At 33.5% G+C, this 20,638-nt stretch overlaps 1 protein-coding gene across 2 annotated transcripts in view; it reads right to left on the bottom strand.

The window, feature by feature from the left end:
* LOC148956521 (ELAV-like protein 2) overlaps positions 1-20,638 on the bottom strand; it is a 117,811-nt gene that overhangs the window by 44,924 nt on the left and 52,249 nt on the right. For both annotated transcript variants that reach the window (XM_089085701.1, XM_089085709.1), the window contains exon 4: positions 14,254-14,407. In XM_089085701.1, coding sequence (XP_088941827.1) covers positions 14,254-14,407 — 154 coding nt within the window. The remainder of the gene's footprint in view (positions 1-14,253; positions 14,408-20,638) is intronic.

The following is a 20,638-nucleotide window of genomic DNA, read 5'->3' as shown; positions in this document are numbered from 1 at the left end:
TATTCCAATCGTGTTTAAAAAAAAAAAGCAATCATTTTATGACCATCAGTTGTTGTGATTTTAAAAGGATCAATTTTGTTTCAACCAATTTTCTATAACAAAAAAACAAAGGAATCTTTTACTGACCTTCAGTTGTTGTGAATTTTAGTGTTACTCTATTGAATCAGCCAAAAGTGTATAACAAAAAAAAACAAAGGAATCTTTTAATGACAGTCAGTTGATTTGAGTATTAAGTAACCACATTTATTTACGCCACACTTGCTTATCAAAAAAAACAAAGGAATAGTTTACTGACCTTCAGTTATTGTGATTTTAAAAGTTCTGCTTTTGTTTCAGCCAATCGTGTTTAACGAAAAAAAACAAAGGGATTATTTACTGACCTTCAGTTGTTGTGATTTTAAAATTTCTACTTTTATTTAAGCCCATCGTGTTTAACAAAAAAAAACAAAGGAATAATTTAATGACATTATCGTGTTGTAATTTTAAAAGTTCTGCTTTTGTTTAAGGCCCTAATGTTAGACAAAAAAAAAGGAATTATATACAGAACTTCAGTTGTTGTTATTTTAAAATTTCCGCTTATGTTTTCAACAAAACTGTTTTAACAAAAAAAAAACAAAGGACTGATAAACTTAATTTCATTTTTTATGATTTTTAAATCTCTACTGTTGTTTCATCAACTCTTTTTTAACAAAAAAAACAAAGGAATCGTTGACAGACTTCCATTTTAGTTATTATAAAATGCGCGCTTTTGTTTCAACACAAAGCTATAAGCAAAAAAACAAATAGAATTAATGTAATAAATTAATTTTATTTGAGTTTTAAAGATATGCTTTTGTTTCAGCCCCACGGTTTAAACAAAAAAAAAACAAATGAAACATTGAATGATTTTCAGTTGTTGTGATTTTATAAGGACCGCACTTATAACAACCCATAGTTTTAAAAAAAAAAAAAACAAAGGGATTATTTAAAGAACTTCAGTTGTTGTGATAATAAAATTAACGCACTTGCAAAAGCCCAACGTTTATAACAAAAAAAAACAAAGGACATGTATTAAGAAATACATTGGTAGTGATTTTATAATGACTAAATTTGTTTTAACCAAACGTTTTTGACAAAAAAAAACAAAGGAATCGAGTGCCGACCTTCAGTTGTTGTGATTTTAAGAGTTATAATTTTATTTAAATCCAAAGTGTTTAACAAAAAAAAAGGAATAATAGAAAGAACTTAAGTTGTTGTGAATTCTAAAGGTACTAATCTATTTAAGCAATTCGATCTTAACAAACAAAACAAAGAAATTATTTACTTACCTTCAGCCTTTGTGATTTTAAAATTTACAAATTTGTTTCATCCAATAGTTTTTGTCAAAAAAAACAAAGGAATTATTTTCTAATCTTCAGTTGTTGGTATTTCAAACGTACTAAATTTGTCAACGACAATCGATCATAACAAAAAAAAACAAAGGAATCTTTTTAAGCACTACAGTTGTTGTGACTTTAAGAGGTCCACTATTATTTCAGCAAAACGTTTATAACAAAAAAAAAACAAAGGAAATGAGTAATGTAATTCAATTGTTGCGATTATTATTTCTTAACTTTTGTTTAAGAACAAAGTTTTTAACAAAGAAAAAACATAAGCAATCATTTAATGACAGAAAGTTGTTTTTTCTTTCAAAGGTCCGATATTGTTACATCGCCTAGTTTAAAACAAAAAAAAACAAAAGGAATCGATACCTGACCGTAGGGTGCATCTGTTTTAACTTTTCCGCTTTTTTCACGGCCAGACGATCACAAAAAAAAAAAACAAAGGAATTACTTGATTAAATTCGTGGGTCGCTTTTTCTAGTGGCCCGCTTCCATATATACCCAACACGTTTAAAAAAAAAAAACAAAGGACATATTCAATTTACTGCAGGTTGGGCTTTTCTAAATGTTTTGCTTTTGTTTTCAGACAATCGTGTTTAACAAAAAAAAACAAAGGAATTATTTACTGACCATCATGTGTTGTGATTTTAAAAGTTCTGCTTTTGTTTCAGCCAATCTTTTATAACAAAAAAAAACAAAGGAATTGTATGCAGACTTTAAGTTATTGTGACATTACAAAGTCTAATTAAGCTTAAGTCCTACGGGTTTAACAAAAAAACAAAGGACCCAACTAATGAAATGATGTTGTTGTGATTTTAAAAGTTCCGCTTTTGTTTCATCCACACTTTTTTAGCAAAAAAAAAACAAAGGAATCCTTTAATTACTATCAGTTGTTGTGACTATTTAGTTGCCGCTATTGCAACAGCACATCGAGTTTAACAAAAAAAAAACAAAGGAATTATTTAATGTCCTACAGTTGTTGTGATAACAGAAGGTCCGCTCCAATAAAAGCCAAACGTTTTTAACAAAAAAAAAACAAAGGGCTTATTTAATTACTTTCAGTGGGGTTTTTTATTTATGGTTCGCTTCTGTTTAAGCCAATCGTGTTTAACAAGGAAAAAACAAAGGAATTATTTTCTGACCTGCTGTTGTTTTTAATTTAAAAGTTCCGATTTTGTTTCCTCACCTTGTTTTGAAAAAAAAAAACAAAGGAATTGATTACAGTCCTACGTATGTTTTTAATTCTAATGTACTATAAATTTTTAGGCCAATCGCGCTTTCCAAAAAAAAACAAAGGAATTAATAGCTGACCGTAGTGGTTGTCGTTTTCTAGTGGTCCGCTTTTTTAAAAGAACTACATACTTGACAAAAAAAACAAAGGAATCATTTAATGACTTTCAGTTTTGATTTTAAAAGTTCCGCTTTTGTTTCAGCCAATCGTGTTTAACAAAAAAAAGGAATTATTTACTAAACTTCATTTGTTGTAATTTTAAAAGTTTCGCTTTTATTTCAAACAATAGTATTTACCAAAAAAAAGAAACCATTTACTGACTTTCAGTTGTTTTGAATTAAAGAAGTATACTTTTGATTAAGCCAATAGTTCTTAACAAAAAAAACAAAGGAATTGTTTAATAACCTTCATTTTTTGTGATTTTAAAAGTTCTACTTTTGTTGAAGACAGACGTTCTAAACAAAAAAAAACAAAGGAATTAGTTAATGAATTTAAATTGTTGAGATTTTAAAAGTTAAGCTTCTTCTCTCTAAAATACTATGATAAAATGCTTAAAAATATTTTGCTCAAATAATTACCTAAAATGCCTAAAAAGCTTTCCGCCACATATCCCCTAAAATACCTAAGAAGGTTTAGCCAAAATAATCCCTAAACGTAATTTCTGCGTGTTCCTTTTGTTTTGACATCCCTGCGCTATCACATTTGAAATTCCTAGGAAACCCTTTCCCGCGTTAATCTCTTCATCTCTAAGATCAAAACATTTGCCTGGAGACAATTCTCCTGGATGAACACCAACAAATCAATCAACCTTGACATCATCCGTCAGACATTAATAAACTTCGCCCGGAAACAATTCTCCTGGACGAACACCAAAGACATTAATAAACCATCCATGCTGTTGTTGAACTTATGTCTACATCCAAGTTGTTGTTGAACTTATGTCTACATCCAGCAATTGTTGTTGAACTTATGTCTACATCCAGCAATTGTTGTTGAACTTATGTCTACATCCAGCAATTGCTGTTGACATCCAAGAAACATCCATAAAAGTGAGAAAAATCCTGTTTTTCAAGTGAGAAAAATCCTGTTTTTTCATTCTCAGTGAGAAAAACCATAAATTATGTACTGTCAACGTTACACTAAATTGTAGATGGCAGCAGGGTATTCTCGTGGGAGACATTATGGCCCTTCTACTTACATGTGTTATTTTTTTCTGCTACTCCGGATGGAAGGGTGGTAGAAACTTCGGAGGGGTCTTTTTTGATTGGAAGTTAAAAGTTCTAGATACTTCTTTATAGTTGAAAGTGATGGAGGGCAACCATCCCCCCTCCCGTGCACTTGTTCTATCCTTCACTCCATAGCCCCCACGAGATGCGACCGAATTTTGAGATAGCCAAAATAGCCCAAATTTCTGGCAAATATGCCTCCAGGAATAAACTGACCAACAAGGCCCCGTGGATAAGGGTCGTAGACAATGGAAATGAAATTATCTACATATCTTATATCCTTAAACGAGCAAAAATTGTATATTGTATATAAATTGTAATTATGCAAAAATTGCATAGTTGTATAAATTGTATAACAAAAATTGTATATATTGTATATATTTTTTTCTCAAAAATGACAGAATAATTTTCTTGTGTGAGTGTTTTCTGGTGTTAAATACGATCCAGATAGGTCTCAACTTTGGGAAAATGCGTTTTCTCCTCCGCTTATCCTTAATGGTACTGGTGCATTATATCTCACCCAGCGCTATTTGCGAAAGAAGTCAAGTTTGGTTAATGCTCATGAAATAAAATAAAACAGGATGAAAATATAATAGTTTAGAAACAAATTTGGGCTATAAATTTGCACATTAGGGGGGGGGGGTAAAGCATACCATATATTGAATACGTAACCTAATCTTACCTAGGTACCTCCCCCCCCTAAACCACAAAAAAACAACAGTTTAAATATTGTAAACGCAATGAGAAATTACGCTTTCAATCAATTGATCTAGCAAATACCCGTTTGACGGGTTTCCATATCTGGTTTCCTTGTACAGTCTATAGCGTTGGGTGAGATATAATGCACCAGTACCTCCTTAATATATTTTTCTCAAATCCTCTGCTAACTAAAATTAGAAACCTAAAAACAGTAAAAAAAAAAAATGTCAAAATGAAGTTTATCAGTAGGGAAACGGTGAATGAATATCAATCACGCCATTTCAATTCTTAAATATTCTGACTTGTTAATTTTGTATTGTTTTTTATCTCCTTTTTGCGTCCAATTTGTGTGCTGCGATTGTTAGTTACAGTTAGTCGTCCAGCAGGTCAATTGAACCTTGAAGGCTGATATAACATGTCAATTTAACTTTGAGAGGGATATTGACAAGATATTCAATTAAAAACATTGCTATTTTGGACTGGAATTTTAGTAGGCTAAAGTAAGTTTCGGTACTGGTGCATTATACCTAAAACACGAAAGAAGTCAAGTTTGATTAATGCTAATGAAATAAAATAGGATGAATGTATAATAGTTTAGAAACAAATTTAGACTATATATTTGCACATTGGGGGGGGGGGGGGGTAAAGCAAAGCATACATTAAATACGTAACCTAACCTAGGTACCCCCCCCCCCTAAACCCCAAAAAACAACAGTTTAAATGTTCCAATGTTTCAAAACAGTTTCAATGAGAAACCACGCTTTGCGATCAATTTAGATAGCAAAAACCCGTTTTACGGGTCTCCATGTCTGGTTTCCTTGGACAGTATATAGCGCCGTATTAGGTATAATGCACCAGTTCCTAAGTTTCCTTCTCCTTCGTATAGTCCGGGTGTACCAATTCACATATTGATTTGGCAAAAAAAAAAAAAATCAGAGGAATGTCAATACAATTACATATAGAAAAAAAATACACTAAAAGGTTTTTCCTTGTGTGAATCAGGATGTGAGGGGATTGCATTTCCGCAGGAGAAATTTCCCACAAGGGGGAATATATATATATATATATATATATATATATATATATATATATATATATATATATATATATATATATATATATATATATATATATATATATATATATATATATATATATATATATATATATATATATATATATATATATATATATATATATATATATATATATATATATATATATATTGATTCCCCCAAAAACATGACCCCACAAAGCAGCAGGGAAGGGCAAACAAACTGTTTTCCCTGTCGCATCAATATCATCCCCCTAATCACAGGGGTAGTGGCCCAAAACTATGAAAACCACGTTTATTCACCGACTAGTTTTAATAGAAAGGGTGCCCATAGTTGGCCTCAGTAGAAAGGTGAGGTCCAATAGCGGGGACGTCAATTACCCGATCTACATCACAAGGCCGTATCCAGGGGGGTTACCCGTTTTTACCCCCCCCCCCCCCCGAAATGTTTGTCTGATTCGTAAAAACGTAACAAAAACAAATATAAGCAAATTTTATATGCTTTTTGGAGTTTTTTTTGTGTAACCCCCCCCCCCCCCCGAACAAAAATCCTGGATGCGCTTCTGCTTCACCTTTAGAAAATTCTACTGAAAGCTATAGGGAAAGCTTACTTTAGAACAAAGCTATACAAAAAGGTGACCTCTGGACAGGGGTGGAACTAGAGCAAAATCTTGGGAGGGGGGTCAATGTGACAATGGAACCAATAAGTAAAATCTTGAGGGAGCCAATATGACAAGGGTGCCAATAATTAACCAAATTAACAAATTTGTTTTTAAAAAAGAGTTAAAACAGTAAGAAAACAAGAAATGTCGCGTCATAAAGAATCTTGCCCCCCCCCCCTGGATCCACTACTGCCTCCGGAATTGTTACAAATAAAGCTATACAAAGGGGTATACTCCTGCAACATTGCGTAGAAAGCCATAGGGAAAACTTACTTTGAACCAAAGCTATTGGGAAAGGGTATTTTCTACGCCATTCGCTGTTTCCAATATAGATACGCACGCCTGGGCCTAACTGAGCCACGTGGCCTTATCAATAAACGCATTTAGGGCCTAGCTAAAAGTTCTGCTTGTTATAAAAGTTCTAATGTCAGAACATGATTCCCCCATTAATCATGTAGGTTCTTGAAACCGATTTGATATCACTTTGTAAGGTTGAGGCAGGATTTTTTTCTTTTGACTTTTTGAGAAGTTTTTAGCGCATAACTAGTTCATATAGACACCACATACGGTCGCGCCTCATGCATGAAAACACTTATTTCATGTCTAAATTGGCATACAAATTTTCATCTCCAAATCCCCCTCCCTCTCCATCCTCTTCTCTTCCCCAAATCCAATGATAACTAGACTCTTCCCCAAAAATGGGTAAAAACCATACTTTCATACATTTTCCTATTGCATTTGGGCTGCTTTAGAGCAAAGTTTTCAACAAAATAAGGAAAAAGCCCTCCCCCTTACTCCAGAAGGGGTAAAACCCCTTCTATAATCTATTCAGATCTCACTTCTTTATCCTTTTTCTTCAAATATGATTTTTTTTTTACTAAATGCTAAAACTAGCACTTTACGCGGACAGCAACCCAGTACTCTCAAAAAGGGTGTTTAAATTTCTTTTGAGGCGACTTTTATTTAAATCTTCCCTGTGAAGAGATTTTAAACTATATTTGATATCTAGCGCAATGTGCAGGAACAAATCTCTAGAAATTGCCTTCTAGGAAAAAGTATTTATTTCCTTTTTTCACCCGGAATTGTATTCTCTCGGTCAAAAATCCCTGCGCATTATTTTTCTCATTTTGGCCCCCTGTAAAATTTGCTTCCATTCTTTTCGAACGGGCAAAACAAAAAAAATCACACTTTCTTTATATTATTTAACTTTATTTTTAAATACAAAGTCAATTTGACATTAGCTGATGAAAAGGTCCCGCATCTTTCATGTGAAAACAAAAACCTATCCAATGTCTTTTATTTACTAGCATGGTTTTTCATATTTCTTTTACCTTTATTTATTTATGTGACTAGGAGGGGAATATTACCATCTACTACTTACGGATTCATGAAATTACGAATGCTAGAAAATAACTTTTACCTGTAAAAGTCTAGCGGGGGGCAAGCAGCTATCCCTGAGGGGAGCTGAAAAACTATGTAGACTATCAAATTTCTTCTAATAAGGCCTTATGTATTTCATACTTTTTTTCATTTTTAACAATTTGAAATTCTTATCTTTGGAATTTCAATAGAAAAACTCCTTTCATGACAAGATTCCACTTTTCTTTAAAGTTAATGGTTTGAATATCACATTTCCTCAAATTAGGCATCCCTTCTTCATCGACTTTTTTCATGTATTAAATAAATAAAAAAAAATAAGTTTTTTCAACTGAAGGTAAGGAGCAACATTAAAACTTAAAGCGAGCAGAAACTATTATGTAGCCTATATGAATTGGGTTGCCCTCTCCTCAGCACCTCGCTCTTTACGCTAAAGTTTTTTAGTGCTTAAAAAAAGCTTGTTATTGTTCTAATTAAACGAGCCTTGTGTTTCAGGAGTCGTTCTTAAAGAATTGGGACAAAATTCAAACTATAGCGTAAAAGGCGAGGTGTTGAGGAGGAGGCAACCCCCTTGATATACGTAATAATTTCTGTTCGTTTTAAGTTTCAATGTTGCTCTTTACCTTCAGTTGAAAGAAAGACTTTTTTGGTTTAATTTCCGATCGTTTTTTAAATAATGTCAGAAAACCTGGCCCCCCTCCACGGAGAAATATCCCTAACCATAAATAATTTCTGAGACCACACTGGCTAATCATGATAAACAAAAAATCGCGAAGAAAGGAAACGAGGACAATTAACAGCCAGTGAAAAAAAACTGGCTGTTAATTGTCCTCGTTTCCTTTCTTCGCGATTTTTTGTTTATCCTTAACCAAGGAAATATCCTCTAGACAATCCAATCCCGGTGAAAATTTACCCCCGACAATTACCCTTAACAGCTCCACACATAAAATTCAGATGAAAAAAAAAACAAAACAAAAAACAAGACATATAAAAAGAATTTCAGGCAAATTCCCCCAGTAAAAAAATTTCCCTGACAAGTTCATCCCCTGAAAACTTCTTTCCCCATGGAAAATTCCCCCATGGAAAAACCCCCAGCAGAAAATTCGCCCTCTCACCCGAAAATGCATGCACACTTCCCAATAACAAATACTATGCGTAAACAATGGGCAAATTTTATACCTTAAAAACCTTTCCCCTTGGGCTGTAGGGGGGGGGTCATATTATATCCAAAGGTTTAGTTATTGGGCTTTTCAACGATGATAAGCGAAATGACTATCTCAAAACTTTGATCGGACGATATTGGAAAAAAAGGGGCGGGAAAGGGGGCCAAGTTGCCCTCCAATCTTTTTGTTCACTTAAAAGGGCCCTAGAGCTTTTAATTTCCTTTCGAACATGTCCTCTATCAATATTCTAGGACTACTGGGTCGATACGATCACCCCTGAAAAAAAAACTAATAAATACGCATCCGTTATGTTTCTTCCGGCAAAAATAGAAAATTCCGCATTTTTGCAGATAGGAGGTTGAAACCTCTAAAAAATGGTTTTCTGATACGGTGAATCTGATGGTATGATTTTCATTAAGATTCTTTTACTTTTAGTGGGTGTTTCCCCCTTTTTTGGAAAATCGGGCAAATTTTCTCAGTCTCGTAAGCTTTGATAAGTAACACTAAACTTAATGAAACTTATATATTTTGAATCAGCATAATAAGCTGATTCTTTTGATATATCTATCGGTATCAAAATTCCGTTTTTTTAGAGTTGCGGTTACTATTGAGCCGCATCCCTCCTTACTTACAGTTCGTTACGAACTGTTTGATACAGTTTTCACTCATTTCAAATTTCAATAGCAACTAACCAATTTCATGCCAAAGCTCTAACTTTTTAAGAATTGGTGATTTAAATATTACATTTTTTTTTAGTAAAGCCTTTCTACTTAATATTTCTTATTTTTAACAACTTACGTTCTTATTTTTCGAATTTCTATAGCAAAAACCTGTCAAAACTTCCAACTTTTTAAGGATTTTGGGACTTAAATTTCACATTTTTTTTTCAAATGAAGGCTTTCTACTTTATATTTTTTCAGTTTTAACAATTTACGATTATTATTTTCAAATTTCAATAGCAATAAACCCAATTTACATCAAAAATTTCAAATCTCAGGAAAATTTTCACCTTTTCAATATCACGTTACTTCAAGCAAAATTTTTCTACTTTGTAATTTATTTTGTTTTTTAACAATTTACGATTCTTAATCGCCTGAAAACTATCACAGGAGAGGGATAAAAAATTCATGAAACAGTTTAACTTCTTGAAGAAAGTGATCTGGAAACTCATCATAGCCAACTTTTTTGAATAAATACAGGAAATTAGACAAGATCAAAGAAGCAAGACCGTACCCAGAGTTGTTTGTTTGACTCGTAAAAACGTAACAAAAATGGATATAAATAAATTTTGTATGCGTTTTTTGAGTTTTTTTTTTTAAACCCCCCCCCCCTAAAAAAAATCTTTGAGTAAAAGTCCTCCGAAAAAAAATTACCAGAAAACTAACACACTACAGGGGTCATAAATTCATAAAACGCCAAAACTTATTGAAGAAAATAATCTGAAAATCACTTTAGCGAAATTCGATCATCTCGCCTCAATACAGAGCTCGAAAAACCTCGAGACAAACTGAAAATGCTTTAAACTTTAAAAAAAAATTGAAAAACAGCGAAAAACCTCGGCAAAATCGAAAAGCTGTGTTTCCGCTCGACAGAATCTGAAAATGATGAAAAATCTACAATCTTAAAAAAAATTGTTTTAAAACTGTACGAAAAAAATGAAAGATAACGATAAACCTAAACAAATAATTAAAAATCTGTGTTTCCGCTCAACAAGGTTTGAAATATTGGCGAAATTCTACAACAAAAATTTGAAAAAAAAATATCCAGAACAAAACTGAAATCAGCGATAAAACCCCGAGGAAAATTTTAAATCCTTTACAATTATATACAAGAAAAATTTAAAAACAGCAAAAAACTTTGCCAAAAATTTGAGAAACTGTTTCTGCTCAACAAAATTTTCGAATTTCGCTCGCTAAAGATATGTGTGGTTTGTATAAATAGTGATGTTTTCGAATATGTATGCTGACTTTGACTCTCATATTTTCCAGTATTTATTCAAAAAATGTGAATTCCACTATAATGATTACTTTCACATTACCTTTTCACAGTACATTTTCAGATTACTTTCTTAAGTAAGTTATGCTTTCATGTATTTTTGACCCCTCTGGTGCGTTAGTTTTTTGGGGAATAAGAATCGTAAATTGTTAAAATTAAAGTAAATTATGAAGTAGAAAGATCTCACTTGAAGAAATGTGATACTAAAATGATAAAAATTTCCTGAAATCTGGAGTTTTTGGCATGAAATAGGTTTTGCAATTGAAATTCGAAAAATGAGTATCGCTAATTGTTAAAAAAAAAAAAAAAAAATATGAAGCAGGAAGGCCTTACACTGTTGAGAGGGATGTTGGACTAGATCAAGAGACACTAAGTTTGTCAATATTTTCCAGAGGCTGCATCTGAAATATCTCAGGGACAACTAAGGGTAAATAGTTGAGGCTGCCAGGTAACGTTGGATGCATGTCGAACCAAATCAAAACACACTATTCGAATCCAGGTTGTCAAAACGGCATATATGCAATACCTCAATAACGGTAAAAGGTATCAAGTTGAAACATTCAAGGTATGTTGAGGGGCGGTGTTATAAAAAAAACGAAGTATAAGCCTGCAGGATGGCAAAAGGGCGTATCTGTAATATCTCTATAAACTAATATATCTTTAAAACTTGGCTATAAACATGGTACTTTCAAAGAAGGCTGACAAGGATGTTGAACTGAACCAAAGATGAAAGACACCATCTGCATCCAGGTTTTTAAAAGGGCATATGTGCGGTATCCCACGGATGGCTAAGGGAGGATACTAACTTAATCTAAGAGAGGGTACTAACTTGAAACTTTCAAGGAACATTGAGGGGGATATTTAACTAAATCAAAAGTTGCTAGTTGTAAACAAGTTGTCAAAAGGGCGTATCTGTAATAGCTTAGAAATGGCTAAGGATATCAAGTTTGAACTTTCAATTAATGTTGAGGAGCATGTAGAACTAAACCAAGAGACCTTGCCTATATCCAGGTTGTCAAAAAGGCGTATATTCCACATCTCAGGAACGGCTAAGGGTACTGTTGAAACTTTCGAAGAATGTTTGGGGAGGTGTATAACTAAATCATAAGATACTATGGGCATCCAGGTTTCAAAAGGGTATGTGTATAGGAAAAGCTAATAGTTCAGGAAAAGCTAAGGGCGCCAAGACTAAACTTTGGAGGGAATTTGAGGGACATATTGAACACAATGAAAAAGACACAATACACATCAGGGTTGTCAAAAGGTCGTATCTACAATAAATCAGAAATGACTAAGGATACTTAGATGAAACTTTCAAGACAATGTTGAATTAAGCCAACGGACGCTATGCGCATCCTAGTTTACAAAAAAGGGATATTTTCAAAATATCAGTAACAGCAAAGGGAATTAAATAAAAACTTTAGGAAATTTTGAGAGGAATGTTGACCTAATTTAAGGTGGTCAAAAGGGCATATCTGCAATACATAACTAACCACTGAAGATATTACTTTGAAACTTTCAGGGAATGTTGAACTAAATCAAAATAATCTATATGCACCCCAGGTTGTAAAAACAGCTTATTTCCAGTGCTCAAGAAGAGCTAAGAGCATAAATTAACAACTTAAGGGAACCAGCAGAAACTTTGAGGGAGCATTAGACAAGAAGATCAAGCAGATATATTTTGACTTGGGAGGACCAAATAAATCTTATCAAGGACAATAAATTTTTAAAGGAAATTGTGGGTTTATTGATTCTTAGTGCGGATTTTTTTTTTCTTTTTTTTAATATCGATTGGCGAAAAATCTCTGTCCATAAAGACACCTTTAGAACCAAGAGAACCACAACCAGTAACGAATCTGGTTGCATTGATTCTTAAAGGGTCAGCCTCCTTTAGAACAAACAGAAATGACCAAAAATCAGAATAGGGCTTACAGTCCCCTTAGCCTTCTAAAGACCAGAGCGACATTTTCCTTTTAGCGAAAACAAAAAATATTTCTAGAATTTTTTTATCACATTAATATCCCCAAAACTGCTGAGAATTCTAAGGATGAATATCGTTACACATTAAACAATCATTCTACTTTCACCCACAAGTTTTATTCAGTAATCTTGGTGAATATGATTTTTTCGTTCTTTTTTGTAGATGTTATAACAAATAAAAACACACTGTTCGAAACAAACACTGTTTTTTTTTATAAAGTGCAATTGCCGCTTCGGCATTTAGAAAGCTTAGAGGGTGTTAGCTTTACTCCTGTTTGTGGTCTGTTCACTTCAAGTTTCACTTGATTATTTATAGTAATTTCTGTTCATTTTGGGTTTCATTTATTCATTGATAACAATTTCTACTCATTTTAAGTTTGAACTATTATTTCACTTGTAGCTTTTTACTTTTCTTTGAAGACTTCCTCTTTAGAAAAGTTTTTTTTTAACAAATCTATAAATTACGTCTGTGATCTGACGTTTTAATAAGTTCAAACATCGAAAGAAATTTAAATTGGTTCAAACTGAATTTGTTGCTCCTGAGTTAAGTAAATTGGCAGACATGAATCGCCAATATGAGACCAGTTTCACCTGGTTCAAAACCTCATAAAAATATAGGTTTAGAATGTTCGACAGTCAAAATAAAACACAAAACCAACATTAGATTTTCCTTAGTTTTGACGACGTTCGCCAACTGGCAATTAAGAAGCTCAGTTTTTATTGCTCCTCCATTTTGGAGTGATGTGCAAAATCGGTTTTCTCTTTTGACTGCTTGTCATTACCTTTCGGAAGACTGAAGTCCAAAAGACCATTATTTGAGAACTGGATGAAAGACTTATTTTGACAAAAAGGATTAATGAAAAAATACCAGAAGCATTTTAAAATTTTGCAGGCCGTAATAATTAAATTCGAATACGTTAACCAATCAATTCAATTTCAATTATTCGCTACTTGATGGATTACAACTACGGAGCAACATATGAAACTATGTCTCATGAAAAAAAATGCGCATGCTCTGTTTCACATTTGCCACTTGTTTTGAAATCAGACAAATCCATGAATAAGTTTACCTGCACTAAGTAACCCCTACTGCATTTAATTGAGATCAACCCTAAGAACATATGACAAGCTATGCTAATAATATATAGCTAAGAACTTATGGCACCAAACAGCTTAAAAAGGTTTAAATCTCTTTGGGAATCAGGAGATTGTTATTGTTTAAGTTTATGACCGAAAAGTGTTGTCAAATTTGACTATTTAGTTTTGCTAATTTATTTTTACGGTTCAACGTGGCAATACTGCTGAAAATGTGACGCTTACACTAAAATTCCATAATTTTAAAATAACCAAAAGAAAAATTTTCCGGGGGGGGGGGCCAGAACCGTTCTGGATAATATGTAAGTACCCTGAGTATACTAGACGGCCAGTATCAGTCTTAAGTAATTTCGCGGCCTTTTAGGTAGGCTACTAACAAAAACATGCTTTCTTTTTTTCTTTTTTTTTACCTGTAATGTTATCACATAATATTCTAGATGTGATGATTTTGCCAAAGGGTGCAAACAGCTGTTCAATGTCCTGTTGTGTCATATTTTTGGGCAATCCACTCACGTAGAGATTGGCACCTTTTATGGTTTCACTACTGGGACGAGCAAACGAAACCTGAAAAAAGAACAAGAATTTATTCAATCTAATGTATGTCGATGTGCTTCAGTGAAAATCAGCACCGATTCAAGTGAAAAATTCAGGAAAACCACTGGAAATTGTTAACACACGGTTCTGATAAAATCCCCGGGATGGCCCGCTCCCATTATTTGATTTTCAATTCATGTTTGAATCTTAATTAATACGAGCTCCTAAATGAGGGGAGGCACCTACTGTCACCTGGTGCACATTTTGGAACGCCAAGGGCAAAATTTCAACAGCTAAACTTTATTTTTCAGAATTAAGGATTTCAGAATTTTCGGAATTTAAGGTTTCTGTTATTCATAATTATTTTTGTTTGTTTTAGGTTTGACTTATTAAACGGATTTATATTGCTCATTTTAGGTTTTAAGATTGTTCTTTATTTTTCTTTTAAAAAGTTTTTTTGTAAACATTTTCTATCAAATCAATCCACATTCTTTTTTAATGGACATATTTTTATTATTTGTTAACTGTGGAAATAATTTTAAAGTTGTGTCCATCTTTTCTTTTTGACAACGAAACTGTTGAAATACGATTTAGAGTTTAAGCTAAATTTTAATATTCAGTGAAATCTCCGATAAGCCACAGTTTTCAACCATAATATTCTAGTTATGGATGAAGTTTGAAGCCGTTAAAAAAATAAATAAAAAATCAAAAAACACTGTTGGGCTTTCATCGGGTATTTATTTGCTGGCAAACCAGTAATAAAAAAAATACATCGGGCGAACCCCTTTTGCAAGGCCGTATCCAGGAGGGGGGGGGGTAATTAGGGGTTTGACCTCCCCCCCCCCCCGAAATGTCTGTTTGACTCGTAAAACGTAACAAAAATGCATATAAACACATTTTTATGCGTTTTATGAGTTTTTTTTGTGTAACCCCCTCCCCCCGAAAAAAATCCTTGTGCAAAGTACCCCGCGAAAAAGAATCCTGGATACGGCCCTGCCCTTTTGTTTTTTCTTTGTTGGAATTGTTGCATTTGAAGCCAGTGTTCAAGTGTATATAGCCTACGTTCGATTTTCTTAATAGCAACAAACTACCACCCATATTAATCTTTCTGGCCATTTTAATCCGTTATTATTTAATAGATCGTTTGTTTTGCTATGTTTAGCAAAACTCAGGGTTTTATATATAGGCTTGACACAAATCTGTATAAGGGCACACCTCCACCGGCCTATCCCACTTTGCACCTCGTCTAACATATTTCTACGACACTTGGCAAAGTTACCCCACGCTTGGAACGGACGCTTGGCACACTTTCACCACACTCGGCACGCGCCACCTGGTATATGTGATTTTTGAAAGTGGTTGCCCCCTCGCTCCTAAGCTTAGTCTTACAGCCAAAGCCTCTGTAAGATTATTATCTTTAGGAATAGTTTATTTTTCTAAAGCAAATTAAATAAGCATTTTACCGACATGAAAATTACAAACATTTTGCATTTTGGAAGAGAAATTTCACACAATTCTAAGGAAAACCGCTTTAGTTGAAGTGAAATCTTCGGTGGAGCCTTCGTTTAACAGACTCAGACATGGTGAAACTATTTGTAATGTTTATAGAGAAATCATAGTACTAGAAACCTATTTGAATTTTTTTTTTTTCTGTGATATCTTTCTAGTTTTCAGGTTACAATTCAACTTTTTCTTGTTTATTGCTATTCCACGCCTCTATGTTTAAAGTCTTTTGCTGTTTGGCAGGAAGGAGGATGTTTAGTGAAATAAGTTAAAAATACGAAAATTTTGCTTATGTTTTGAAAACCTTGAATATCTTAGATTGAAAATCTTAGAAATGTTTTAGATCAAGGAAAAAAAAACTCCTTGGTGAGATAACCTTGGTGATCCAGAGATATACTATGGTCTAGTGAAATATTTGGAAAATGTGCAAATGTTTATAGCAATATCTGGTGAAATAATGAATTCCGTATTTCGACACTTTCCTCGTTGCTTGAATATGCAAATATTTACTTTACTTCACTCCTGGGAATAATTTCTACTTTTTCAGTTGGTTGCCAAGAAAATGCTAAAGGCAGAGTGTGAACCAAAGACATAGATCGTTTCATTAGCAATTCTGAAAATATTCATCTTAGTTAGCAAACCCATCATAATTTTCTTTTAATTATAATCCTTGTTTGATTAGGTCCGTTAAAGAGTTCCTCATCCGAAACTGAGTCAATTGTGCTGTCAATTGAAATATTTATTGAACATTTATTATAGTGGCAAAATAATTTGGTTTTTCCATAATGTCACTAATAGCATTATCTGTCAATAAAAACTTAGTTTATTAGCCGTGCTTCCGATACAACCGGCGATTCTCGGTCCAGCACACTAGTCTACATAAATTTCCCGCAGTGGTCACTTAATCACCGCTTTTTACTCAATAAAAAAAAAAGTTTCAACTGGGCAAAACCATATCCAGAGGGGTTGGGTTTACCCCTCCCCCCGAAATGTTTGTCCGACTAATAAAAACGTAACAAAAATAAATATGAACAAATTTTTGATGCATTTTCAAAGTCTTTTTTCGTACCCCCCTCCCCCCGAAAAAAATCCTTGTGTAAACCCCCCGAAAAAAATCTTGGATACGGTCCTGCAACCAAAACTAGATGATTTTTTTAGATTTTATAAATGATTAAATTTTAATTTGCCTGTTTTATTTCTATTTTTAAGAATTTGGTGCTCCTTCCGAGGCAACAATTGATGTACGTGCCTAGCAATAATTATTTAAAAAAAAAATATTTCCATTTTTCTAGTGGTTCGTGAAATAATGCTTCTATTTACAAGTCTGCCAACTTTAGAAGGTGAAGAAACTCTGTGATAGAAAAATTAATATTGTAATTTAAAAAGAAGTATTAAAACTGTTTGTGAAATTGAAATTTCGATTTTAATTATCTAAAACTGACCAAATACCAGTGATTGGTCCAGTCTTCAATCTAATCTCTTTTTTAATTTTTGAGATTTTTATAATTTTTGCTTTAAGTAAAGAGTATTATTATCTTTTTTTAATCTTGTTTTTTCTCATGACAGTATTTGAGATTGTCCAACCATGGCTAAACATGTCTTACAAGACACACATGTACCACCGGGCCCCTGCACTCGGCAGGCTGCAGGCTTCTATATATACATCCTCACTGTCACTTGTCTTCTAAACGCATTCAATTTGACCCTTTTCTTGATGTCATGACGTTGTTATGGACCTTAAATTAGAAGTGGTACCTTTGTAAAATTATATTTTTTCATTGGACCTTTAAGTTTTGCCGCGGGTTGTCTTTTATCATTATGAAAGACATGTTGCCGAACCTTTGTTTCTTTTAATTGTTCATGCGGTGGGACAAAAACTTCTTCTTCTTCCAGCGATTTATCGAGTCCAGGTTTTCTATTTTCAAAGGTATGGAAGACGTTGACGACCACCTTTGTTTCTTTTAGTTTTTCAGGTGGTGGGACAAAACTTCTTCTTTTGCCTTGGATCGTCTTTTGTCATTATGAAAGAAATATCGCCGAACCTTATGTTTCTTTAAATTGTTCAGGTAGTGGGAAAAACACTTCTTTTTCTTCCAACGATTTATCTAGTCCATATTTTGATTTCAAAGGTATGGTAGGCATTGATGACCTCATCCATGTCAAAATTCAAAACTCAATCATCCTCGATATCATTTTTAATTTGTTTGGTTCGTTTTACCTCGGCTGATCTTTCGTCATTATGAAATACATATCGCCGAACCTTTGTTTTTTTTAACAAAGGTATGCTAGGCAAAGGTATTTTGACACGTTTTGATTCTCGCTGTCCAGGTGGATTTTCATTGATTTGCTCACTTGTTCGGTGTCGCGTGTCTTCTAACCGCGCGTGTTTTTGCTCTTCTTTTTCATTATTGACAAGCCGCCGCTGTTCTTCTAACGGCTTATGTATTTGCTCTTCATTTTCATTTTTGACTTGCTTACATGTGCGGTGTCTTCTCGGTGTCTTCTCGGCATGTCTTCTAACTGTGTGTGTCTTTGCTCTTCATTTTATTTTTGACACGCCGCGGCTTTTCTTCTAACCGTGTATGTCTTTCCTCTTCATTTTCATTTTGACTCGCTCACTGGCTCGGTGTAGTATATCTTCTAACCCCGAGGGGCTTTGCTGTTCATTTTCACTTTTAACACGCTTTAATTGTCGTTTGACTCGCTCCCTTGCTCGGTGTCTTATTTCTTCTAACCGCGCGTGTCTTTGCCGTTCATTTTCATTTTCGACACGTTTTGGGATTTTGATTACTTCAGCTACTTTAGCAATGACCTTTTCTTTAGCTTCCCGTATTGGTGGTGTCGCAACTGATGGTCCAGGTTGTTGATTTTCACATCCTATCACGTTTCATAGTTTAGGTATTGGTTCCGCAGAATCCTCATTCATAGTAAAATACAACTGCAAATTTTCTTTTTTGGGAGTGCTCCTTTAGACATTGTACTGGATAAATAAATGTTTGCGTTAGATAAATATAACTGACTACATTTGGAAACATACGTTGCTTACATAAGAGGAATGATGTCATAAAATGTCTTGATGCCATGACTGACATGACGTCTTTGTAATTGTTCACATGCATAACGTCATTGTAATTTTTTCTACATGACGTAATTTGCAAAACCAAAATTAAGGCTCTTAACGACTTTCCTCAGACTTCTGACCTATCTAGATCGTTTTTTATGCGAGAGTATCCCAAGATACCAATTTTCCCAAGAGTATCCCGAGATACAATACAGTACCGCCGGGGCCCGGCACTCGGCACGCGGCTGGCTTCTATATATTGGTTCTCACTGTCGCTTGTCTTCTAAAAGCAGACAATTAGAGTCTTTTTCTGATGTCATCACGTCCAAATGGACCGTAAATTAGAAGTTATGCCTTTGTAAAATTACATTTTTTTTTATTTTACCTTTAACTTTTGCCTCGGCTTCTCTTTTGTCATTATGAACGATTTATCCAGTCCATATTCATATATATATATATATATATATATATATATATATATATATATATATATATATATATATATATATATATATATATATATATATATATATATATATATATATATATATATATATATATATATATATATATATATATATATATATATATATATATATATATATATATATATATATATATACTATATAGTACAGGGAACTTGGGCTTCGCCCGGGCCCCGTTACTCAGTACGCGACAGGCTTGTATATATTTGATTCTCTAATCTTTATAAGCGTAATCTAAGAAATTTTGGCGTGAATTCAATTCCTCCTTACTGTAAATACATAAAAAAAATGGTTTATTTTATAGGATTCGTTTTCTTCTCGGACTCGCTGTGATTCTCACTGTTGCTTCTCTTCTAACCGCAGATTTTATTTACGATTCATGTGATCATCCCTGTCGTTTTTCTTATGATCGCAAATTTTGTTTTCCATTAATTTCGTTTGAGTTTTTTAATGGCATGTCTTCTAGCCGTAGATCTCGTTTGCAATTCACTGTCGTGCTTTATTAGATCAGACATTTTATCATGCCTTTTGCTTAAGCTGTTTGGATTCAGTCAAAATCGTTCTTAAGAAAAAAATATGCATGCATACATACATAAATAAATACATAGTTGTTCATTTAAAGGGAGTATATATATTCATTGCTTTTTAGTTTTAAGTCATGAGGTGCCAAATAAGCAATTTCAATTGAGTAAAGAAATTCTGGTGGGAATTCAATCCTTCCTTCAGAATCATCCTGAAGATTCTTCAGGATCAAAGAATCATCCATTTTATAGGATTTGTTTTCTTATGGGAGTCATTGTGATTCTCACTGTTGCTTCTCTTCTATTCTAACCGCAGATTTCATTTACGGTTCGATGTAGGCTATTCGTTGTGACACTGTTTGTCAAATGTCTTCTAGCCACAGATCTCGTTTGTGCTTCCTTTTCCTGCAACATTACCTAAGACTTTGTTCCATGCCTTTTACTGTGGCTGCTTAGATTTGTTCAAAATAATGTGTTATTCCGCCTGAAATCATAAATACATAAAAACTTCTTTCCCAGCTTTTCCCCAGTCGTCATATTTTTGCTTTAATTGCGTTATTATATAATTCAGTAAAAACCAAGAATGTTCCAGTTCAGAGTCATTTGTCATCTTGTAAATAGTAAACTTAACTCCTTCTTCCTGCTTATCAATCATAGACTAACACAAGCTAAACTAACACATTCCTTCATT

The sequence above is a fragment of the Artemia sp. Qi Xiang Cuo genome, chromosome 1 (assembly GCF_049724085.1).
Source record: "Artemia sp. Qi Xiang Cuo chromosome 1, ASM4972408v1, whole genome shotgun sequence".
NCBI classification, from domain to species: Eukaryota; Metazoa; Arthropoda; class Branchiopoda; order Anostraca; family Artemiidae; genus Artemia; species Artemia sp. Qi Xiang Cuo.
The sequence above is the reverse complement of the archived record's forward strand: the minus strand, read 5'-3'. Positions and strand labels throughout refer to the sequence as shown.